The sequence below is a fragment of the Hermetia illucens genome, chromosome 7 (genome assembly GCF_905115235.1).
Source record: "Hermetia illucens chromosome 7, iHerIll2.2.curated.20191125, whole genome shotgun sequence".
Classification (NCBI taxonomy): Eukaryota; Metazoa; Arthropoda; class Insecta; order Diptera; family Stratiomyidae; genus Hermetia; species Hermetia illucens.
This window is the reverse complement of record NC_051855.1, coordinates 4664284-4690202: the sequence shown is the minus strand read 5'-3', so window position 1 is coordinate 4690202 and position 25919 is coordinate 4664284. Positions and strand designations below refer to the sequence as shown.

The window sequence follows — 25919 nt, the reverse complement described above, 5'->3', positions numbered from 1 at the left end:
TTAAGAAAGATACAAAATATATTTATTTATTCTCAATTAACATAGATAGATACAAAAATATATATTTGTAGAATTCGGCGTATTAGCGACATTTGTGAATTTTGTCTGTGTGTAGTGAACCATAAAAAAATATTGAAATCCAATGCTTAACTCATTTCTCTGCATATCTGTTTCCTTCTGGGTTCGAAATTACATCCATATTCGACGTTCGTGACGAATTTCCTGACGAAATCTACGCCAAAAGCAATCATAGAACTCCGGAGATCCATCGGCAACATGTACCGGTCTAGGTTGTATACCACGTATCTCATTCCACCAAGTTCCAAATCCACCAGCTAGAGAGATCTGAGTCTGTTAGAAAAAAAGATAGTAAATATTCAAATGTCACAATGAAGGTTGCAGGTCCTGTTTTAGCTTTTTCTTTGCTTAATTCTTCAAAGGTATCTTTCGCAACTGTACTTCTACTAGGATTTCTTAGATTGCATTCCAGAAACAAGTCGGGAAACCTTGTTGAAAGCAATTATCACCCAGCAGTCGCGACCAAGATTACGTTGCCCTCAATAATCGATACTCAACTAGCCTTTGACTTCAGCAGAAACAACCGCAGTCAAATGGTAGAAAAAAAAACTATACACGTGATGAACTCGACAGGTACGAATGGAGGCTTCTATGGAAGAAGGATGCTAACTCTTACAGTCTTTTCAACCGAAAGCCTACGTTATTGTCTCTCAATTACAGCAAGGGTTAGCTAGTAAAGAAGCTTTAAGGAGTCAACACATCGACTTCATAGCAAAATACCAATGCTTTTGCCACTTGGTGAAAATCCCAACACACAGGATTGTGAAGAAGTTTACAGCCACTATTTGTCACACCACCATATGGCCTGTAGCAATAAAGGACAGCCACGAAGCTGAGGGTGGTTTGTAATGCATTCTAAGTGACATCAGTAATAACTCTCAACAATATCCCGCTGACAGGGTCACGCATTCAGGAAATCCTGTTTCATACATTCATGAGATGGGGAGTTCATTGATACCTATGTAATCACGCCGACATAAAGAAAATGAATAGACAAATAAACTTGGATTTTCGCGGAAGGGATTATCAGGGCATACTAGGCTGAGGTCATCCCTCAGAACCAAACAAACACTACAAACTTACTACGGTTGCTCATAAGACCGCTAGTCACCGTATTTAGTGTCAAAAACATTGGGGCAACAACGAGAATAAGCAGCCCACTCTTCAACTTCTACGTAGACGACGTGCTGGCTGGGGCCGATTCCGTTGCCTGAGTCAAAGGACCTCAGTAACACTTAATGACAGTATCCAAGTCAGAGGATGCAAATTACGGAAGATATAGTCTAATATAAATGTACGGCAATGGAGGTACGCAGGTAGCCAGATGACATCTCACTCCGCGAATCACTTCCTCAATTATTGGTCTACAAAGAGTTACTGTACACAGCCCCAACGGAAAGTTAACAGATTCAACGGCTTCTAACGCTGGGGCAATCATAGTAAAATGACTCACAGCATACGTCTCGTTAGAACTGAGAGTGAAAATAAAGTGGATATTTTAAAAAGATTCTCATTAAAGTGTTACCTGTATATAAATGTTTGATTGAATTCAACTCTATCAACGGTGTGGAAGATAGTTTCAGCAATTTACTTATTCTCTTTGAGAGTTCGAGACTCCCAAGACCAACAGGATTACTGAACACACCCAAAAAAATTTGAAAAACTCACCTTCAGCAATCGGAAGAAGAGAAAGAACAAAAACAGGATGAATCCGAATACAAGGTGTATATAGGGCTCAACCGGTAATTCATTCTCTGGAACTGCTAGTAGTCCTTCTGTATTTCTACCGAGGGGCAAGTCACTAAACACAATAGTTCCACTTGGCAGCGTGTATCGAAACATGTTCTTTTGTAACTATCTTTTCCGGGAGAACAGAAAACGAAATTAACGTGGAGGGTTAGAGCCAAAAGCCAGAAGCCAAAAATGAGACAACAATCACTATCCCGGTGGGGGAAAGGATGATACTAACATTTAGTTTGATGTCAGTCTATTTTAAATGAAGGTTCACAATTTGCCAGAAGATTACACATAAATAGATGTTTAGTGATACACTTGGAGAGGATTCGTGGTTTGTCACATTATCTCACGGAAGGTCAAAAACTGCAAATTAGATGTTATCCCGGAAATTAGATGAAAGGCTTTTAAGGTCACTACATCACAACTCTAGAAACGCATCGTCCAAATATTCAATACATACTGAATAGTCCTCAAACCGTTTGGAAAGATGGACATCACCTGCGTTGCCATGGTTTCGTGGTTCGAAAATCACAGCCAACTATGCAGGACTACTATGATTCGAGTAAGACACTGTCAATTAAGACACAACCTATCTGGGAAACTCATGGCCACCCTAGGTTAGAAATCAGATAAGGATTCATTGTAAAGAAGTGTTACTTCTGTTTTAAGGTAAATAGTTTGGTGACATTGTAGGCTTAGAGGAAACGCAGGTAGAAGAGGCGATAGGTAGGTATAATCTTGTTGCTGTAAGATAGATTCATTGATTTGCCTGAAAATCAAAGATTCAACCGAATTTGACAGAAGTCCACATAGTGGAATTTTGTGTATAATATTTTTGGTTTGTGTTCTTCCTCCCTCCATTCTTGTCTGTGGTTTCGACGCTGCCGCTTTTGTTTTACAAATCGCTCATCAATCCCCTCTGTATATGATAGCTACTTGCTTCAAAATGTGGCTGGAAATATAATAGTCCCTCCGCTTTTGTTAAGATTATATTAATTAAAATTATTGAATGACTTCATTTTTGATGGATTTGAATGATTTGATTTAATAAAATTAATATATATACATACGCGCGTACGTCTCAAACTGTGTTGATTTATACTGATCAAAAGTGACGTATAGCATTTAAAATCATTTTGACATCATAAAGCAAAAACTTTGTGCTTCAGTTCAATTAGGATTCAAAGAAAAACCATTAAATTTTCAGAAATCAGGCAGAAGCTAACAAGGAGAGAGTCCAGATTGAAAAAAATATGTATCCATACATTGGGGTCATTTATTGATGGTCTGACGCCGGCACCGGATCATTTAGAAACCAGCGATGGATTGGTAGCCTTATTGATATTCGTAGCCAATTATTTATATCTGGCAGGAATGTATATATTGAACAAGGTGGAATCCCGGAAGCTGGGGGTTTCGGCTATAAAGGTTTTGTGTTCACCTATGCGTGTGTCCGGATAGCTGAGTGGTTAGAGCACAAGGCTATAGTACAGAAGGTCGCGGTTCAAATCTCGCTGGTGGCAGTGGGATTTGTATCGTGATTTGCCGTCAGATACCAGTCAACTCAGCTGTGAATGAGTACCTGAGTCAAATCAGGGTAATAATCTCGGTCGAGCGCAATGCTGACCACATTGCCTCCTACAGGCTATTCAGCAGTGTACCGTTACGGTCTTGAATGAAGTGCTCTAACACACTTCAAGGCCCTGATCCAATTGGAGTTTTGCGCCAACGATTATTATTATTATTATGCATGATTTCCCCCAGACATACATGTGTGTGTGTGTGTGTGTTTGAGGTGGGGGAGAGGCAAAGCCTCTGAGCACTCAAACCTTAGTGGTCCATAGATTTTATTTATTTAAAGATAGCAGACACTTGTTTCGGACACAACATGTGTCCTTCTTCAATGGTGGTTTTGTAAATCAGCATCAACAATCTTATGCCTGCTGGGGCACTCAGATATGAAATGTTCCGTGGATCTCCTTCCTAATTCCTATTTTGCACATATACTCTGCTAATGAATTATGGCCAGTCAGAATGTCCATAATACTTCTGCATATCTTCTAGATAAACTTTGTTGTATATTTGTTTGGTTCTGACACGAAAAGCTTGGTGTATTTAGCAGCATTAAAGCTCAGCTACCTGTCATTACGTGAAGCTTGTTCCCAGTTTTTGATAGCAGCAGTAGCCACTACTAACACCACAATTGCTAGTTCCGGTCCGGACAGGGGGAAATTGAATCCTCTTTTGTTGAAGGATCCGAGATTTCATTTCCCTCCACACCTCAATGACCACGTATTGATTCTAGAAACAGAGCTCAATCGATTTCTACATTCCTGAACGATTTTTGATGTAATCAAAAGCCTGATCAACGCCCTAAATGCTGCTTGACTATCGCTACAGGTTGCGATGCGCGTGCCTCTCAGCCGCTCGTCAATTATCTAGGTTACCGACCTTAGGATTTCATTCACTTCAGCCCGAAAGACCGTTGTATATTATCTTAAGGTAAATGCCCACTTCTTGTTTTTATTCGAAAAGTAGACTCCTACTCCAGGGCCCTGTTTGGGCCATCAGACCTCAGTATATCCTGACACGAATTCTTCTGGTTCGTCTCAGTTTCTTTGTCATTTCAAGATAACTTCGTATCTTCTAACAAACAGATGAATGGGGATTTGAGAATGAGAAGGCATTAAGAAAACTGCATTCAGTTTTCCCAATAACTCTTTCAATGCCCCCCCAGGTCCATTGTTTCCTCATAAATCTAATAGAATTAGTCTATAAACTGCTCTCATTGCAGTGCTCTGAATAAACAAATCCAAGGGCTGCAAATTCAGTAATGCATGTAGAGCTGCGCCAGATGTCGTGTTCATGGCACCGATGATACGCAGACATACAGCTCTTTCTTGTTTCACCTTAACCCACCACACTACGGATGTATAAACGAACATCGGCCTAACGATAGCAACATACCATATATCCACATTACTATCTGAGGCGAAGTCCCAAGGTCGAGACAAAGCTTCGTCTACACAGCCCATAAGCTGGAAGAGCTTCATCTTTACCCTCCCAGATGTTTCACTTCTTCGGATATTTGAAGCGTTACACCCCTTATCTCTGGAAGGCAAAGACTTCAGTTTCCTCCTTTAATTTGCCTGAAGTTCTTTGAATTTGAATAGGCATCTTTCTCAGGCTTAGGTATGAAGATCACCTTAACCTTCTGCCAAGAGGGAGGCACGTAACCCAGAGCAAGATAACCTCGAAAAATATTTCTTAGAAGTTGCTCTAAGTTCTCCATACCCTCCTCTAGGATCGCTGGGTAGATGCCACTCATGCCAGGTGCCTTGAAGTGTTCAAATGATAGCAGTTTAGTAGCTCTCGTCTTTTCAATAGTAACAACCGCTTTCGCAGTGTCCCAATTGCCATTGCAACACCTTCGTGTTGAAAGAATTGCAGAAACCGCCAATTTTCTTCCTCCCACTTCTGAGAACTGTTCTCCCAGGTGGTATACTTCCAAGAGAGCCTGTATAGACTCAACTATGGAGTTTTTGAAAGCACCATGCGGTTTTCTAAGAGACTCCAACTTAGCCGACTTATCCTTATTAAGGACTCTGCACAGTTCTTTTCTTTTATAAAGACATTTGAGTGTTCATTTGTTTATTAGTACATAGCACGTAATATATGCGTATATTACATGAGAATATCCGCTTTCGGGTGATATGTGATATTCAAGTCTTGAATTTGTAAAGATGCAAAAACTTCGACCTATTATGACTTTGTTAGTAAAAGTGCGATTTCCACTAAACTTGGTAGGATCATGCTTTATATTATAACCTACATTGTTACAGTAGAATGAATTTAAGGGGGGTTTTCCAGCCAATTACTAAAATTATTATTTGAGCAGATATCGGTATGTAGTGTTTTTCGGAACGTAGGCACTATACAGTGCAGCCTTCTGATTCTTTTGAGATTTTTGGGTTGGGAAGTTTCTGAGAATGGGTCGGTAAAGAAATGATCACTTTCTATCCTTCAATCTCCCCACCTTTCCAACAAGTGTCAAAATTAAGACCGGCTTCGGAAAGTACTAATCAAGACCTTTCATTTGATACTCCATACGACTATATTTGGCGGAAAAACAATTTACACTCCCCTTTTGCATGTATAGGGACCCCCCTCAAATTCTACGGAGAATTATGTAACTCACTGTATACGTGAGCATTCACACTTCCCACCTTTTGACCAAATTTGGTGTAAATTGCTATAACTGTTTCCGAGAAAAATGCGTGTGACTAACAGGCAGACAGTAAACGGATTTTAATAAGGTTTTTTTTACACAAAACCTGAAGAAGACCCCTTAAATTCATTCCAGATTACGAATAGTATGCTGGTCCCAAGCCCAGGTAAATGAGGAGGGTTTGAGGCAACGTACTCTGTACTATCCTCAGTAAAACAAAAATAAAATGCTGAGATCAGGGAAAGAGATAAATAGAGTATAGTTGGAGTTATTCTACTATGCTAAATCCTACCTGATCTCTCTTGGTGACAGGCCCCGCGACAGGTCGACCAAGAAAATGCATAGAATGTCGTTACAAACATGATGATCGGATTAAGTCACAGGCCTCGGAGAAATGCTAGGGCGTCCACCTCAGTCGACGCGGCAGGACGGGCCCCGGTCCTGTCGAGAAATGGGCAAGGGTTCTTGACGCACGGACGGCGTCACGACGTAAGCAAGTTAGTCCGCATACAACGAACAAAATAAATACGTGTCTGCACGCTAAATGTTGGTACCCTAACTGGAAAGACCGAGGAACTCGCAAGCGCCCTTCGGAAAAGGTGCATTGACATCTGCGCTCTGCAAGAAACCCGATGGTCTGGTTCCAAAAGCTGCGATTTGGTGAGAAGAACGAAGAAACGGTCTCACTCATACGATTGCCGACCATTACGAATGTGGAAGAATCATGGAACCAAATGAAAGACACGATCCACAAAGCGGCCTCTGCAACCCTCGGGGTCACCAAGCCGGGTAAGCGGTACATCAACCGAGATACTTGGCTTTGGAATGATGATGTTGAAATGAAGGTCCGTGAAAAGAAACGCCTCTACCACAAATTTCTCGACGATAAAACGCCTGCTAATTGGCAAATTTATAAGAATGCCAACCGGGAAGCAAAGAAAGCGGTCGCTGTCACCCGAGCGAACCATTTCAAAAATCTTTACGATAAACTGGACACTCGGGATGGCGAGAGAGATCTGTATCGACTTGCTGAAAGCCGTGATGAACGCACACAGGATATCGAACACTTCTGTTGTGTTAATGACAAGAACGGTACTTTGCTTACCAACCGTCGAGCCGCAACGGATAGATGGCGAGAATACTTCGAGCAGATTTCAACTGAAGAATTTGCTCATCCTCCACTTCCACAATCATTGCCGACATTTGGAGCAGTTCCATCAGTCAGCGCAACTGAAGTCGAGGAGGCAATAAAACAAATGAAATCGGGGAAAGCAACAGGACCTGACGACATCGCATCTGAGCTCTGGAAAGCGAAGAGCTGGGACCCAACACTGTGGCTCAGTGAATTCTTTAACCGGGTTATTCAGGAAGGAAGAACACCATCTGACTGGCAAGAAAGTACCACTGTTCCAATATGGAAAAAGAAAGGTAGCCCAGCAGAATGTTCAAATTATCGTCCGATCCGGTTACTTTCCCATACCATGAAGATTTTTGAACGCATTGTTGACAACCGTATTCGCGAAATCGTTGAAATAACCGTGAATCAAGCCGGATTTGTCAAGAACTGCGGAACTACTGACGCAATACACGCTGCGCGATTACTCACGGAGAAACACCGTGAGAAGCATCGCCCTCTTTACATTGCCTTTCTGGATCTAGAGAAAGCGTTTGACCGTGTACCACACGAACTCATCTGGTATGCTTTACAACAACACTTCGTGCCAGAAGAACTCGTGCGCTGGGTTCAATTGCTCTACCACGATCCGAGAAGTAAAGTTCGAAGTATGGCGGGTGTATCAAAACCGCTTCGTGTCTCTGTTGGAGTTCATCAAGGAAGTGCCCTCTCACCACTCCTCTTTGTCCTTGTTATGGACACCGTCACACGGGATATCCAACGTCCAGCGCCCTACACACTGCTTTATGCAGATGATGTTTTCCTAGCATCTGATAGCAAAAATGATCTCGAGCAACTTGTTCAAAAATGGAATGATCGCCTCATGCAACACGGTCTCAGATTGAATTTAAACAAAACTGAATTTTTTACGACCGATCCCCATGAAACAGGCACAATCACTGTCAGCGGCAGTGATCTGCCCAGATCTGAGCGATTTAAATACCTCGGGTCAACGCTATCAGCCAATGGAGAGCTGCGTTATGAAATTGCTTCATGCATTAACGCAACCTGGATGAAGTGGCGTTGCACAACTGGTGTCCTTTGTGATCGACGTATCAACGAACGTCTCAAATCTAAAATTTACCGCAATGTTGTCCGTCCAGTCGCTCTCTATGGTTCTGAGTGTTGGCCGACCATAAAAGACAATGAACGGCGTCTCGCGGTAATGGAGACGAAGATGCTACGTTGGACTAGTGGCGTCACACGTTTAGATCACATCCGAAACGAGGATATCCGCGATCGTTATGGGGTTGCACCGATCGTGGAAAAGTTGCGAGAGAGACGTCTTCGATGGTATGGGCACGCAATTCGTGCAAACGAGAATTCACTTGCAAAGATTGGTCTGAACATCGAAGTCGATGGTAAACGACCAAAAGGGAGACCTAAGCAACGGTGGCTTGATACGCTGGATGGGGATTTGAAAGCCTCGAGATTGCACCCAGATCAGGCATTCGATAGAGCCAAATGGCGAAGCCGATCACGACGAGCCGACCCCGCTTGTGAACGGGACAAAGGCTGAAGAAAAAGAAGAAAAAAGAAGAATACCAACAGCGAATATGAATATCGTAAAGAATTTCAAGAAAATTCTACAAATATTAACAAAATCACAATGGGTGAAAGTTTCTAAGTTCGTCTAAATTTCCTGCTCGGAAGACATCATACATGGGATATGTTCTGTATTATTGTGGTATATATCAACGCCAAAATAAAGTCTAGATTAGCGAACCTCCCAGGTCGAGAAATTCCTCTCTAGTATCGTTCCGGGTAGAATGTTACCGGCTTTCTTTCCATGAATTTGGCTGCGTAACTTCTTGTCGTTGGGTGTCCAACGGTTAACTGCCTGAAAATCGAAGAACCTAATGAAGATGGAAGGTATGCAGGCGCTAGAGGGTCAAGGTCGAGGTCGATTAAGTTCCGACAATCGCAACTGTGTGTCCGGATAGCTCAGTGGTTAGAGCACTAGGCTGTCATACGGAAGGTCGCGGTTCAAATCTCACTGGTGGCAGTGGAATTTGCATCGTGATTTGACGTCGGATACCAGTCGACTCAGCTGTGAATGAGTACCTGAGTCAAATCAGGGTAATAATCTCGGGCGAGCGCAATGCTGACCACATTGCCTCCTAGTGTACCGTTACGGTCTTGAATGAAGTGCTCTAACACACTTCAAGGCCCTGATCCAATATGGATTGTTGTGCCAACGATTATTATTATTATTAATCGCAACTTACCTACATAAGTGCAACCTAGCACCAACTAACAACTTGCTTAACAACTTGGTTGCACGTTTGTGGCTAGTGTAAAGGATTGACACACGATGACGATGTTGATTCGCAAAATCAAAGTAAATATTTGTTGCAGGTTTGGAGTTTGCCGCAAGTGGCAAGTTTCTGGACCCAGCATAAGAAAATGACCGCCTGCATCACTTCGCAATAGAGTTCAAACAACATGCTTGCATTAAAGCGTCTAGTGTTAGCTAGGTGGGTGCTGCTTGCATGTAGCTGGTACTGCATACCATCCTACGAGCATGTGCCTTGTATACCAGAACTTGAGATACTTCATTAGAGCAGATATCGGAACGGCATGTATTTTGAGGTCCAGACTTCCATCATTAAAATCTTTTTCAGATTTTTCGGCTGGGTAGGTTCTGAGAACGAGACCTGTTTCATTTTTATGGGGCACACTTTTTAAGTCCCTATATTTCACCCAATATCAGAAATAAGGTTAGCTTCAAAACGTACTAATCGATCCCTTTTATTTGATAACCCACATAACCATATTCTGTGAAAACACCCCCCTTTCACATGTGTAGAGACCTCCCTGCCCTACCCTTTAACTTCAACATAAAATGAGTCAAGGGGGTTCACAGACTACACCTTCTCATCAAATTTCATGACAGTTGTTTCAACCGTTTTCAAGTAAATCGGGTGTGACAGACAAACGGACCTTGAAACGATTTTAATAACGTTTTGTTTCACAAAAAAAGCTTTACAAATGAGTGCAGTTCACCGGAGGACTGCGTTTTGTGGCTATAAAAGCGTCACGGTTGATGCCTTATGGTCTATAGCTGAAATGATGTCAGTCGACAGTCTGGCCAGTCTGGTCGACAGTTGAACCAAACATACGATGGGTACAGTTCTTTTCATATTTGGTACGTAAAAAAGGCGGAAGGGAGAAATCTTGGAACAGGTGGCACCGACGGTATAAATGACGGAAAAGAGTCGATGAATCTACATGTTGTTTGCCAGCATCAAGATCTGGACGCCCAGAAGTCAAGGACTGATATAGTATCATTACAAGCAATTTCCCGCAGCGCATGGCGGATACCGCAGATATTTACATAAGTTTAAACTAGATAGTTCACCCAACTCCCCCAACATCGGCAGTATCCTGCAAAATACAGGCATATCCTTTTAATGTTTTTCCAAATTCGCGAAGGAAAGGAAAATTGTAGAGGAGATGTTGAACCGATGGTCCCGGCAACCTTAACTGAGGAAATTTTTGATTGTTGCTGGAATGCAGTTAACCACATGCTGGTAGGGTAAGGAACAAGCAGCTAGTCTCCCCGCAGTGGTTTCGTGGGAATAGAAATGGAATTTCACATGCATCATATATGCAGCAGTGCTTAAAGCGGTTGTCAAGTTTTGAATATATCAACAATGAAAGGTCGAAAACTATAGTATTTAAAGGCGCATGTAACTGGAGAGACAGCACGCGCCATCCAACATATCAATATCGGGCGATATGAGAGACAGCAATGCGAGCTTTTTCTAATCGTTTCAGCCACTAGAGGGCAAAAGCAACTATCAAAAGGCATGATTATAATAAACATCATTCATTTTCATTCATTCATTTAAATTTGGGCCTTGAAGTGTTGAACCACTTCAGTCAAAACCGTAACGGCACACTACAGGAAACGGACCATTACTTAGAAGTTCGACCACCAGAGGAAGCAATTCTGGGAAATATTTATATTTGCGTCGCCTAAGTTTCCAGTCTAGACGCTATCTTGGATTTTCTTAATCACACTTACGAAATAATAGAGTCCTTAAGCAAAGAAGACCATATACAGAAGATTCAAATCGTAGCGCATTCTTTGAAATTTTATGGAGACGGAAAATCCTAGCACATTTTCGGTGGCGATGGGAGTTGCGCGACAAAAATTGCGCGCTGCTAGTGCCGTGTATGAGATGCAGTACATTGATGTACGCCTACGTGGATGTCAACACAGGTCTGCGAGTTGTTGCGAGGACGCGCCGCGTCTGTCATAACAATAGACATTGAATAGATGTTTATGGCTGCCCGTATCCCTGCGGGAACCAAAGGCAGAGTTCATTAAAGATTCATCTCGGATTAATGGTAACGGATCGTAATAGAATTAGTGTGCGAATAATGCTTCAAAATTCCCCTATGGGAAGCTTGGTGGAAGTCAACACAAGCAAGATTCTCGGCAATAGATCCATGTTTGCTATTCGGGGAAGTGAGGAGGAAACAATTAGATGGATCAATCTTTGGGATGCATCTGTTTCTTGCTAGGATAAGGCGAGGAAAGGTAAACAAGAAAACTATCTAGGCGACATCAACACACCGACACATCAATATATTAACAACATGGGCTTCGGGCCATTTGCCCACCTCGTCCCTACCCGAAAGGTGCACAATGAGATTCTGTGCCCCATTGCCGCGGAAGTTGCTCCTCCTGTATAAAGCCTTTTGGACTTGTTTTCGCAAATACCATATCGTTAATAATTACCCATCCGAGTCCAGAGGCCGCATTTGAACTAGATCCAATCATACGTTACTTTATGCCAAGCATGTGGTGCCCCTAATAAATCCCTAGTAGCATCAATCAAAAAGACATTTTTAGCCAAAGAAATCACAAACACAAATAAGTACTAGGCCACAGTCAGGGTTATAGTGATCAACAACCCTTCAGAGCGAATGTCAGAGAGAGAACCAGTTGACTTCGGGTCACAGTGGAGGCTCATCATTAAGTCAACGCCTCAATTGTTGTGTCTAAAGCGTAATTACAGCAATGTTCGGATTTCTGATCTTGGAGCAGCCCGCAAGTGTGAGGCATGTTGTCTGAACAATAGATGAGTTTATTAATGTAGCCGCCATGATCAATGGAAATATCAAACAGCAGTCCTAACCAAGATCACGCTGCTCTGGGTAACCAATACTCAGGTAGACTTTGACTTCAGCAGAACCAACCACGGTCGATTGCTACACGAATGATGGACTCGGCTTCCATTGAAGGAGGATTCTAACTCCGTCGTTCTTCTCAACCGAAAACCCACGTAACTGTCTCTCAATTGCAACAGAGGTTAGATAATAAAGAAGTTTTAAGGGGTCAACACATCGATTTCATAGCAAAGTACCAATGCTCCCCCTCGGACACCACCTTGTCGTGGTGGGGGAGCCTGTAGTAGTTTACTACTACACTAAGGGTGTCCAAAAATATGAATATGGAAACGATGGATTTAAACTCTCCAAGTGGTAAGAAGTCACAGACTTCGAATCCACCCGCGACCATGAGCAATCATGTCGCGGCCGAGGCGCGGATTTTGGAGGCCTCACCAAATTCATACTCACCTACAGATCAATCTGTAGAAGGCATGCTTTCTGACTCAGTGGAAAGTTTGCACTTGGTGCCTACGGCGAAGTTAGCCAGAAAGGAAAGTACGGAAACTTTCAAATTGGGAGAAACTGGAAATCCGACTACGGCTGAATTCTGCCTGTCAGGACCTTCTTCTTCATCCTTACCAGTAAGAGCGGAAGAACCGGAAGCTGGTGACGTGGACGCTACTGGTTTAACGCCGGTGTGTGGAAATGGATCCAAGCGGTCCGGACACCGTGAACCTGGAAAGGCCCGAGGTCGACGGCAGAAGAGAGAACTGCGAAGGAAGAAGAAGCACCTTGGGAATGAGGACATGGACGTGGCTGTACCACTAGGCGCGGTAACGCCCAGAGAAATCGGACACAAGGAAGCGGAATCTCCGGAGGAAGGTGGGGATAAACTGGAAACCCCGATAAGATCCACACTGGACCCACCAGACTCTTCTGTCAGCGACAATAGACTAAGTTTATGTCGAAAAACATAAAGATTGGTCAAATCAACCTGCAGCAAGCCAAAGCTCCCTCCTACCTGTTGGCAGCGAGAATGACAAAGCTGCAGGATTTCCCCTATATCTTTCTGGTGCAAGAACCGTGGGTTCGTTTTAGCAGAATCTGTGGCATTGGATCAGTAAAGGGGGCTAGGATCTTCTACGACGAAAGATCCATAAGACCGAGAGCTTGCATCCTGATGTCAAGACGGTTAGAGGCAACTATGCTGAGACAATATTGTTCCCAGGACTTAGCTACGGTCATCATACAATACCAAATAAATGGCGAGAGGAAAAACATCATAGTTGCCTCCGCTTATTTACCCTATGATTCTTTGTATCCTCCACCGACGCAAGAACTGAGGGATCTGGTGGCGTATGCAGAATCAAGTGGTTTCGAACTCTTAATAGGTTGCGATGCGAATGCTCAACATATTTGTTGGGGCAGTAGCAAATGCAATCCAAGAGGAGAGAAGCTATTTGATTTCATCACTTCAGCTGGTCTTATGACTGCAAACGTAGGGTGCGCCCCTACGTTCGTGGGACCGAGAAGAAGCGAAGTAATTGACCTAACAATCTGTACCCCAAAATTGTTAGAGTTGATTACACACTGGCGAGTGCTAGACGAGGCCTCACTGTCAGATCACCGATATCTAAAATTTAATCTGACTATTGCGGGCGAACAGCCTGCAGCACAAAGACGTAACCCTAGGAAAACGGATTGGGCAAAGTTCAATGAACTTCTTGGCAATAAAGTACAGTTCCCTAGGCGACTAAGGACTCCTTTGGCGCTGGAAGATGAATTGAAAACTCTGAACGGCACACTTTTAGAGTGCTATGAAGAGGCTTGTCCTATTTCCCGAGGCCAAAGCGGTAAAACGGTTCCTTGGTGGAACCGAGAATTAAAAAACTCAGGAAATCAACCAGGTGACTTCTAAATCGTGCTTGCAAAAGTAACAAGGACGAAGACTGGTTAAATTTCAGGAACTCACAACGTGAATATAAGAGGCTCGTGAGGTGCTCAAAACGAGACTCCTTTAGAGCGTACTGTGAGAAACTGGAAGGCGAAAGAGAGACTTCAAGGCTGTGCAGAGTCCTCAAAAGGAATGAGTCGGTCAAGTTGGATTCTCTTAGAAAACCCGACGGTACTTTCACGAGCTCCAGACTGGATTCAGTACAGACCCTCCTGGAAGTACACCACCCGGGAGAACGGGTGAGAGAAGTGGTAGGTCGAGAGTTTACCGTTCTTGCAACCCCTTCAACACGCAAGTGTTGCAAGGGGAACTGGAACACTGCGAAAGCGGTTGTTACCCATGAAAAGGTGAGAGCTGCCATACTGTCCTTTGAACATTTCAAAGCACCTGGCATGGATGGCATCTATCCGGCAATGCTAAAGGAGGGTATGGAGCATTTAGAGCGACCTCTAAGAAATATTTTTCAAGGATGTCTTGCTCTGGGCTACGTGCCTTCTTCTTGGCAACAGGTTAAGGTAGTTTTCATACCGAAACCTGGGAAAGATGACTATTCTAATCCAAAGAACTTCAGACAGATCAGCTTGACTTCATTCTTGCTGAAAGGTTTGGAGAGACTGGTGGAGCGTCACATTCGTGGAAACGCACTTAGGTCACACCCACTTAGTGAAAACCAATATGCTTACCAACGTGGAAAGTCCTGTGAGTCTGCTCTTCATTCTTTGGTCACAAAGATAGAGGATGCAACTTTGAATGGTGAATACGCGATGGGGATGTTCGTGGACATTGAAGGGGCTTTTGACTGTGCGCCTTTTCAAAAACTTCGTGATGCCGCCAGAGCGCATGGTGTTGATGATGCTTTAATTAAGTGGATCCATGCTATGCTAACGCAAAGATTGCTGTGCGCTAAGGTAGGGGTCGATCGCTACCTGACTACCGAAGCGACGAAGGACTGCCCCCAAGGAGGTGTGCTTTCGCCGCTTCTGTGGAGTATGCTGATCGACTCACTGCTATTCGAACTGCAAAATTTGCGAATACACGCTCAAGCTTATGCTGATGACGTGGCTGTACTTGCTGTTGATCGGGATCTTGGAACGGTGTGTAGAAATATACAGGGTGCCGTTGATTTGATAGACAGCTGGTGCCTTAGACATGGTTTGTCAGTTAATCCAAATAAAACCACAATGGTTTTATTCACAAAAAGGAGAAAACTGGATGGACTTTGTCTCCCTGAGATGAGGTGTACTACCCTACAACTCTCCGAAGAAGTGAAATATCTGGGGGTCACTCTAGATAAAAAACTTCTTTGGAACAAACATGTAGAGGTAAAGATGAAACGAGCTCTCACAGCTTATGGGCTGTGCAGACGGACCTTTGCCTCGACATGGGGACTCAGGCCTCATGTGGTAATGTGGATATACGTTGCCATCATTAGGCCGATGTTGGTATATGCATCCGTAGTGTGGTGGGTTAAGGTGAGACAAAAAGGTTTTCACCGTAAACTAGACGCACTGCAAAGAACTGATTGTCTGGGTATCACTGGTGCCATGAGCACGACATCCGGCGCAGCTCTGAATGCACTACTCAATTTGCAGCCCCTGGATATATTTATTCAAAGCACTGCAATGAGAGCAGCTCATAGGCTAATTCGATTAGATCTATGGGAAAAGAACGGATGTGGGGGGCACAGAGCATTGGAATAGTAACTGGGAGGACTAAATCCAGTTCTTACAATGCCTTCCGATTCCCGTGTCTCCATGCATCTGTTTGGTAGAAGATATGTAGTTACCCTGAAGCGTAGAGAGGACTGGGAAGACCCAGACGAATGCGTGGCGGGATATACGGAAGTCTTCTACACCGATGGCTCAAAAACAGTAGAGGGTTCTGGAGCCGCAGTCTACCTCTCGAATAAAAACGAGAAATGGGCTTTTCCTTCGGGACAATATGCAACGGTTTTTCAAGCCGAAGTTTATGCAATTCTAAGGGTGGCAAACTGGCTGATTGACGAGCGGTTGAAGGGCAGGCGCATCGCAATCTGCAGTGACAGTCAAGCTGCACTGAGGGCATTGAGCAGTCCTTTGATCACCTCGAAAATCGTTCAGGAATGCAAAAACCGTTTGAATTCTACGTCTAGATTCAATACGGTGGAACTACTCTGGGTACCTGGTCACTGTGGCGTAGAGGGAAATGAAGCGAAAAAGAGGTCAATCTCCCCTATGTAGCATTACTTCCACTAACGGAAATCCTGCGATACGTTAACGAATCCGGAATATTCCGTTAGACGGGGGAGGCGAGTACAATGGGCCAACACGGCCTGAGTGCTCAGAAGCTGTAGCTTCTCCCCCACCAAACACACACATACACACACCAATGCTTTTGCCACTTGGTGGAAACCCCAACACACAGGATTGAGACGAAGTTTACAGCCACTAGTTGCCGCACGACATGACGTCCAGCAATAAAGTACAACCACGAACCTTGGGGTGGTTTGTAATGCATCTTAACAGACGCCATCAGTACTAACTCTCAACAATATCCCTCTGACAGGGTCATGCATTCAGGAGAGCCTATTCCGCACATCTATGAGATGGGGAGTTCATTGACACCTATGTCATGATGTCGACATCAAGAAAATGAATAGGCAAATAAACTTGGATTTTCGCGGAAAGGATTATCAGGGCATACTATGCTGAGGTCATTTCTTGGAACTGAACAAACACTACAAACTTACTATGGTCGCTCATTGGACCGCTAGTGACCGTACTTAATGTTAAAAATATTGCGGCAACAAACGAGGATGAGCATCCCATTCTTCAACTTCTACGTAGACGACGCGCTGACTGAGAGAGATTCCGTTGCCTGAATGAGAGGACTTAAGTAAAACTTAATGACAGCATCCAAAGGGGAGGTTTTAAATTACGGAATGGGGTGCCAGCAACGACCCCCTTTTAACATCATTTCACTACCGCGACAGTGAATGACCACATTAAAGAACTTAGATTTCGGTGTCACCTAGCCTGAGATTTGCTTTCTTTCAAGGTACAGTATGAATTACTGAGTGAGGAAGCATTTATGCACAGACAATTTATCTTTGAAGTTGTCAAACTATTTGGTACAATGGGATAATAACAACTATATGTAGAGATCGACAAAATCGTCAGGCAGCAGTTGTGGCACAATTACTGGATACGTTGGGTTCCAGGCCATGCTGGGTTGGAAGGCAATGAGGCAGCGGATGAACTAGCCAAGAAGGGAGCAGGGATGCCTTTACACGGACCAGAACCCTTCTGTGGAATCGGAAACGGTTTCATGGCTATGAATCTAAGAAACGAAGAGAAACGGTTGAGGGAACTATATTGGGCGGGCCTACCAGGGATGGAGCAGTCCAGGGTGCTTATTGGGGGATATGAACCCATGCGCACAAAGGATTGCTTAAACCTCACCAAAAAGAACCTCCGAATCATAGTGGGAATTCTCACTGGTCATTGTCGGCTGAACTATTACCTAGGGAAGCTAGGAATATCTACGGACACTGCCTGCAGGTTCTGTGAGGAGGAGGACGAAAACTCTATGCACGTCCTGGGACAGTGTCCGGCACTTGTGCAAAGTAGGTCGATACATCTGGGAGAACACTTAATACCAGATGCAAAGCTGAAACTTCTGGAAGTGGGGAACATACTAAAGTTCCTAACGGTTATAAGCCTGCTTGAGATACTATGATCAAAAGGTACACTATAACTAGTAAAAGGGGCACAATAGTTCTTCAAGGACGCGGTGCGACTTTCCCTTAACAGAATAATAATAATGGTCGACAAAAAGTTACTGTAGAAAGGCCCAACGGAGAATCGACAGATTGGACGGCTACTGGGGCAATTATCGCAAAATGACCCACAGCTTATGTTTCGTTAGCACTGAGAGTGAAAATAAGGTGGATATTTTAAAAAGATTCTCATTAAAGTGTTAAATGTATATATTATAAATGTCTTCTAATTGACTTCTAATTCAACTCTATCAACGTTGTGAAGGATAGTTTCAGCAATTTACTTATTCTCTTTTAGAGTTCGAGACTCCCAAGACCAACAGGATTACTGAACACACCCAAAAAAAATTTGAAAAACTCACCTTCAACAATCGGAAGAAGAGAAAGAACAAAAACAGGATCAATGTGAATACAAGATGTATATAGGGCCCAATCGGGAATTCATTCTCTGGAACTGCTAGTAATCCTTCTGTATTTCTACCGAGGGGCAAGTCACTAAACACAATAGTTCCACTTGGCAGCGTGTATCGAAACATGTTCTTTTGTAACTATCTTTTCCGGGAGAACAGAAAACGGGTTAGAGGGAAAACTGGAGCAAAAAATCTAGATAACAATCACTATCCCGGTGGGGGAAAGGATGATACTAACATTTAGTTTGATGTAAGTCTACTTTAAATGAAGGTTTACAATTTGCCAGAAGATTACACATAAATAGATGTTAACTGATACACTTAGAAAGGATTTGCGGTTTGTCACATTATCTCACGGAAGGTCAAAAAATGCAAATTGGATATTATCCCGGAAATTAGATGAAAGGCTTTTAAGGTCACTACATCACAACTCTAGAAACGCATCGTCCAAATATTCAATACATACTGAATAGTCCTCAAACCGTTTGGAAAAATAGACATCACATGCGTTGCCATGGTTTCGTGGTTCGAAAATCACAGCCAACTATGCAGGACTACTATGATTCGAGTAAGATGCTGTCAATTAAGACACAATCTATCTGGGAAACTCATGGCCATCCTAGATTTGAAATCAGATAAGGATTCATTGTAAAGAAGTGTTACTTCTGTTTTAAGGTAAATAGTTTGGTGACCTTGTAAGTTTATAGGAAACGCAGGTAGAAGAGGCGATAGGTGGGTATAATCTTATTGCTGTAAGACAGATTTATGGATTTGCCAGAGAATCAAAGATTCAACCGAATTTGACAGAACTTCACATACTGGAATTTTGTGTATTTGTGGTCTGTGTTCTCCCTCCGTCCATTCACAGCTGTAGTTCCCACGCCGCCGCTTTTGTTTTACGAATCGTTCATCTCTGTATACGATAGCTGTTTGTTTGAAAATGTGGCTGAAAATAGAATAGCCCCTCTTCTTTTGTCAAGATTATATTAATTAAAATTATTGGATAACTTCATTTTTGATTGATTCTTTGGTGATGGATTTGAATGAATCGATTTAATAAAGTTAGGTGTTCGCTCTCTATGGTTCTGAGTGTTGGCCGACTAGAAAAGACAATGAACGGCGTCTTGCGGTAATGGAGACGAAGATGTTACGTTGGACTAGTGGCGTTACACGTTTAGATCACATCCGAAATGAGGATATTCGCGACCGTTATGGGGTTGCACCGATCGTGGAAAAGTTGCGAGAGAGGCGTCTTCGATGGTATGGTCACGTAATTCGTGTTAACGAGAATTCACTTGCCAAGTCTGAACATCGAAGTTGATGGTAAACGACCGAAAGGCAGGCCTAAACAACGGTGGCTTGATACGCTGGATGGGGATTTGAAAGCCTCGAAATTGCACGCAGATCAGGCATTCGATAGAGCCAAATGGCGAAACCGATCACGACGAGCCGACCCCGTTTGTGAATGGGACAAAGGCTGAAGAAAAAGAAGAGGAGGTTTTCTAAAACTCGTCCAGTGTCGATTTATACTGACGAAAAGTGACGTATGACCTGAAAAATCATTTCAACATCATAAGGCAAAAACTTTGTGTTTCAGTTCAATTAGGATTCAAAGCAAAACCATTGCAATTCCAGGAATCAGGCAGAAGCTAACAAGGAGTGAGTCCAGGTTCAAGAAAATATGTATCCATACAAATTACCCACTGGTCATTATCTCTATTCAGAAGAAGAATTGGGGTCATTAATTGATGGTCTGACGATCCGGTTCCGAGGAACATTTAGAAACCATCCAGCGATGGATTAGTAGCCTTATTGATATTCGTATCCAATTATATCTGCAGGAAAGTATATATTGAACAAGTTGGAATACCGGAAACTGGGCGCTTCGGCTTTAAAGGTTTTGTGTTCACCTATGCATGATTTTCCATTCGTGCATGTGTGTGTGTGTGGGGGGGGGGGAAGGTAAAGCCTCTGAGCACTCAAACCTTAGTGGTCCATAGATTTTATTTATTTAAAGATACACACTTGTTTCGGACACAACCTGTGTCCTTCTTCAGTGCTGGTTCTGTAAATCAGCACCAAAACTCAGATATGAAATGTTCCGTGAATCTGCTTCCTCATTACAGGATGGACACGTATCATCTTGATGAATTCCTATTCTGAGCATATGCTCGGCTAATGAATTATGGCCAGTCAGAATGTCCCCAACACTTCTGCATATCTTCGTGCTTTTCTTCTTGATAAACTTGGGCGTATGTTTGTGTGGTTCTGGCACGAAAAGTTTGGTGTGTTTAGCAGCATTAAAACTCAGCTACCTGTCATTATGGGAAGCTTGTTCCCAGTTTTTAATTGCAGCAATACCCCATGCTACTAGTACCACAATTGCTAGTTTCGGCCCGGACAAGGGAAATTGAATCCTCTTTTGTTAAAGCATAGTGGATTTCATTTCCCTCTACACCGCAATGACCACATATTGAATCTAGAAACAGAGTTCAATCGATTTCTACATTTCTGAATGATTTTGAAAGTAACCAAAAGGCTGCTCATCGCCCTAAATGTTGCTTGACTATCGCTACAGGTTGCGATGCGCGTGCTTTTCAACCGTTCGTCAATTATCTCGGTTGCCGCCCTCAGGATAGTAGACACTTCCGCATGAAAGACCGTTGTATATTGTCCCAAGATAAATGCCCATTTCTCGTTTTTATTCGAAAGGTTGACTCCTATTTCAGGACCCTCTTTGAGCCATCAGACGTCAGTATATCCTGACACGCATTGTTCTGTTTCGTCCCAGTTTTCTCGTCGTTTCAAGGTAACTTCGATCTTCTACCAAACGGAGCCGAGAAAGAGAAGGCATTACGAGATTTGATGCTAGAGCTGAAGAAGTCTCCGGGCAAAACAGTGAAAAATTTCCTTGACAAAGCGGAGAAGTCCTTAGGAGAAGAAGCACAAGTACGGACCAGAAAGCAGGAGATTGTTATACGATGTATGAACATTGATGAAATCACGATCGGGGAAGATATCCGCGACGCTTTAGAAATGCAGTTCGGGCCACTTGGTTTGCAGGATTCTGCAATCAGAGGACTGAGGAAGGCATACGAAGGCACGCAAACGGCAGCGTTCAAACTACTGGCGGTTGGTAAAGTAAAAGTAGATCGAATCGTTTGTCGACTCAGGGAGCAGGTGTCCCTCAAGCATAGGTAACTGTGACACGTCAAAAAGTTGTAGAAAATGTGGGGGAGAAGGTCATATATTCAGGGAGTCCAAGGCTGAGCCTGAATGTATGCTTTGTAAGGAGAAAAAGAGCGTGAACTGTCGGCACGTAGCAGATAGCAGCAGATGTCCAGTGTATAGGAGAGCGTCGAATGCGGTAAAGAAATGAGGTTGATACAAATCAACCTCAACCAATGCGAGGCAGCGCAAGACCTTCTTTCGCAGACCATCTATGAGAAGGGAATCGAAGCCTCCATAATCGGCGAGCCTTATGGGAATAATAAAAGCGGTGTCTGGACTATAGATGTAACTGGCAAGGCGGCAATATGGGCATGTGGAAATCAAGTCATTCAAGAAATGATGGAGTTTCCAGGAGTTGGATTCGTCAGGGTAAAAATAGCTGGTATCTATAGTTGCTATGCTCCGCCAAGCGCGACGATACCAGAAATCGAAGGAATGTTAGGTATGCTAGTGTAAGATGCAAGAAGTCCAGACCCCAAGATCATAGCGGGTGATTTCAACGAGTGGGCCGTGGATTGGGGCAGTCGCATTATGAACACCAGGGCCCGTATCCTACTCGAGGCTTCCGCGAAGCTAGACTTGGCGCTTGCAAATACGGGAAATGTTTCCACTCGAGAACAGGGTCGGGATCAATAGTCGATCTGACATATATCAGCACTACATTGGCGAGGAGAATGGCATGGTTTGTCAGTAAGCATTATACTCATTGCGACCACCAGGCGATTTTCCTCCAGATTGAATATGGGCCATGCGGCGATGTGCGTTCCCGTGAAGCTGGAAACCAGGGCTGTTCCGTGGAAAAGTGTGAAGAGGATGTATTCATAGAGATGCTATTATGAGGCCACAATTCCGGTGATGCTACAGAAAGGTAAACCAAATGATACATGCGACGCTGCTATGCCGAGGCGGCGGGTTCTCGCAAAAAGGCGCTGAAACTATTGATGGAGTGAAGAGATCGCCGAGCTGCGGTGTGTATGTTTTCGAGCTAGAAGGATCTGCCAACGATCTAGAGGAAGACCGGACTTCGACTTGAAACAGTAAGTGTATGTGAACCTTCGAGGTAGGCTTAAGTAGGTTATATCGAGCAGCAAGCGAGAATGCTTGAAGGAACTTTGCGCGAAGGCAGATCAAAGACCCTGGGGAACAGCGTACAGTTTAGTTATGAAGAAGATGAGATGGCGAACGCCACAAAATAGTTTCTTTCAAACTTCCCAGAATTATGGACTATTATATCGTTTATATTAATACCAAATTTTAAACTTCTACGATACACTCAAAGGTGTTGTCGAGTAAATTCCTAAAATATGGCAATATACCATTATTGACTTTATTTGAGCAGTTATCTGCACGGGATATATTTCCAGGCCTAAATTTCGTAGATGCACCATTGTGATATTTTCTGAATTTTTGAGCAGACTAGGTTCTGAAAATGAGACCTGTTTGACATTTTGAGGCCCCCCAATATCAAAAACAGGGCCAATTTCAAAAAGTGCTAATCGAGCCCTTTCATTTGGTATCCCACACTGCCGTATTCTGAGGAAAAATATTTCACTTTCACATGGGGAGCCACTCCTTAAATTCAATAGAAATTGGCGCCACTTTCTATACGTAAAGGTATTCGCAGACCACATGTTCTCGCCGACGATAGGTTCAACCCTTTCCGAGTGGATCGGTTGTGAAGGACCGACAGACAGGCAGACATGCAGACAGGAATTCCACCGATTTTAATAAGGTTTTGTTTCACAGTGTTGGAGTTAGTGTCGGCTGGACACTGCCGGACTAGTGCGCGCAGATCAAAAAACAAAAGCTGCTTTGATAATAGGCCGGAGGATGCTGTAGTACTTCAAAAATTGGGTTAGAAGCCACATCATAAGAAGCCAGGATGCGGTTAAATACTTAGGTGTGACCCTCGACAATAGACTCAAATTCAAAGTGGATGTTAAGTACGTAGGAAATAAGTCAGCACCTAAATATATCAGTAGATTGTTGCTAACTCGAGTGATTAGTTCCGTCTTACTCTATGCCGCTCCAATAACATATGGGTTGCAACACTAACAACTAAGGAAATCAGGAGAAGCCTATTGCGTTCGTACAGATTATATGCCCTGAGAGGGATTTGTGACGCTAGTTATAGTCGGGTTGTTTCTGGTACACATCTTGACTGAAGAAATATCACGAATCTACATCAGGAGCATGTCAACCTAAGGCGCTGTGCAATTGATCAAGAGCGAGGAGAGGGCATCATCAATGGTCAGATGGCAAACCCGATGAGATAGCTGAACGAAAGGCCGATGAACGCATAAGCTTATTCCGATCATCGGTATGTGGGTCAATCGTCACCACGGAGCCTTTAGTTTCCAGCTAACGCAGTTTCCATCTGGTTACGGTTGGTACTGCTAATATCTACACATGTTTGGGCATGATGACTTGCCAAAATGCCCAACCTGCCTAGGCGAGGAGGAAGAAGCAGAGCATGCAATATTCTATTGCAGTTGCCTCGTGGAATGGAGGACCAACATTCCGAGCGTACATCTGCTGGTAAAGCGCATGCTTTAGTCGGTAGACAAATGGCAATTAGTGACATTCGCAAGAAGACCTTCGTATAGCCGGAAGGGAAGGGTGAGCGGCAGCCATACATGAATGACAGCATAATTCCTAACCACCCACGAATCGTGCACGTAAGTGGATTCTGATTTACTCATGATAGTTGACAAAAATGTTATAGAATATGCAGGATGAGAAAAGTGCCGTGGGTCGTTCAGCGTTGTGCCTCGCATCGAAAGACGGTCTTGCACCTTACACCGGTGTCGGTGCTTTCTACCTCCGAAGTGGAAGGGGAGGGGGAGGCTATTTCTTTTACTTACTTCTGACACCCCTTAATCTACCACTCAGCCTTCTGAAAATATTGTATACAGCCCCAACGGAAAGTTGACAGATTCAACGGCTTCTAACGCTGGGGCAGTCATCGTAAAATGACCCACAGCATACGTTTCGTTAGCACTGAGAATGAAAATAAGGATATTTTAAAAAGATTCTCATTAAAGTGTTACCTGTATATAAATGTTTTCTAATTGACTTCTAATTCAACTCTATCAACGGTGTCAAAGATAGTTTCAGCAATTTACTTATTCTCTTTACAGAGCTCGAGACTCTCAAGACCAACAGGATTACTGAACACACCCAAAAACATTTGAAAAACTCACCTTCAACAATCGGAAGAAGAGAAAGAACAAAAACAGGATCAATGTGAATACAAGGTGTATATAGGGCCCAATCGGGAATTCATTCTCTGGAACTGCTAGTAGTCCTTCTGTATTTCTACCGAGGGGCAAGTCACTAAACACAATGGTTCCACTTGGCAGCGTGTATCGAAACATGTTCTTTTGTAACTATCTTTTCCGGGAGAACAGACAACGTGGTGGGTTCGAGCGAAAACTGGAGGAAAAAATCTAGACAACAATCACTAACCCGGTGGGGGAAAGGATGATACTAACATTTAGTTTGATGTAAGTCTATTTTAAATGAGGGTTCACAATTTGTCAGAAGATTACACATAAATAGATGTTTAGTGATACACTTGGAAAGGATTCGCAGTTTGTCACATTATCTCACGGAAGGTCAAAAAATGTAAATTGAATGTCATTCCGGATTAGATGAAAGGCTTTTAAGGTCACTACATCACAACTCTAGAAACGCATCGTCCAAATATTCAATACATACTGAATAGTCCTCAAACCGTTTGGAAAAATAGACATCACCTGCGTTGCCATGGTTTCATGGTTCGAAAATCACAGCCAACTATGCAGGACTACTATGATTGGAGTAAGACGCTGTCAATTAAGACAACCTATCTGGGAAACTCATGGCCATTCTAGACTTGAAATCAGATAAGGATCCATTGTAAAGAAGTGTTACTTCTGTTTTAAGGTAAATAGTTTGGTGACATTGTAAGTTTAGAGGAAACGCAGGTAGAAGAGACGATATTGCTGTAAGATAGATTCATTGATTTGCCAGAGAATCAAAGATTCAACCGAATTTGACAGAACTTCGCATAGTAGAATTTTGTGTATTTGTGGTCTGTGTTCTCCCTCCCTAAAGTATATATTGAAGAAGTTGGAATCCCGGAAGCGGGGCACTTCGGCTATAAAGGTTTTGTGTTCACCTATGCATGATTTCCCACACATATACATGTGTGTGGGTGTATGTTTGAGGTGGGGGAGAGTCAA

At 43.3% G+C, this 25919-nt stretch overlaps 1 protein-coding gene across 2 annotated transcripts; it reads right to left on the bottom strand.

Moving 5' to 3' along the window:
• On the bottom strand, window positions 1-25329 carry LOC119661026. Of its 2 annotated transcripts, none has more exons than XM_038070182.1 (2): window positions 24897-25329; window positions 1-351 (listed from the first exon to the last, which is right to left on the bottom strand). In XM_038070182.1, exons 1-2 carry the CDS (start codon window positions 25068-25070, stop codon window positions 190-192), a joined length of 336 nt encoding a protein of 111 aa, XP_037926110.1. In that variant the 5' UTR covers window positions 25071-25329; the 3' UTR covers window positions 1-189. The 2 variants fall into 2 exon arrangements, with proteins under 2 accessions (XP_037926110.1, XP_037926111.1); XM_038070183.1 differs by lacking the exon at window positions 24897-25329 and adding an exon at window positions 18415-18979.
• Window positions 25330-25919: the final 590 nt, after the last annotated feature.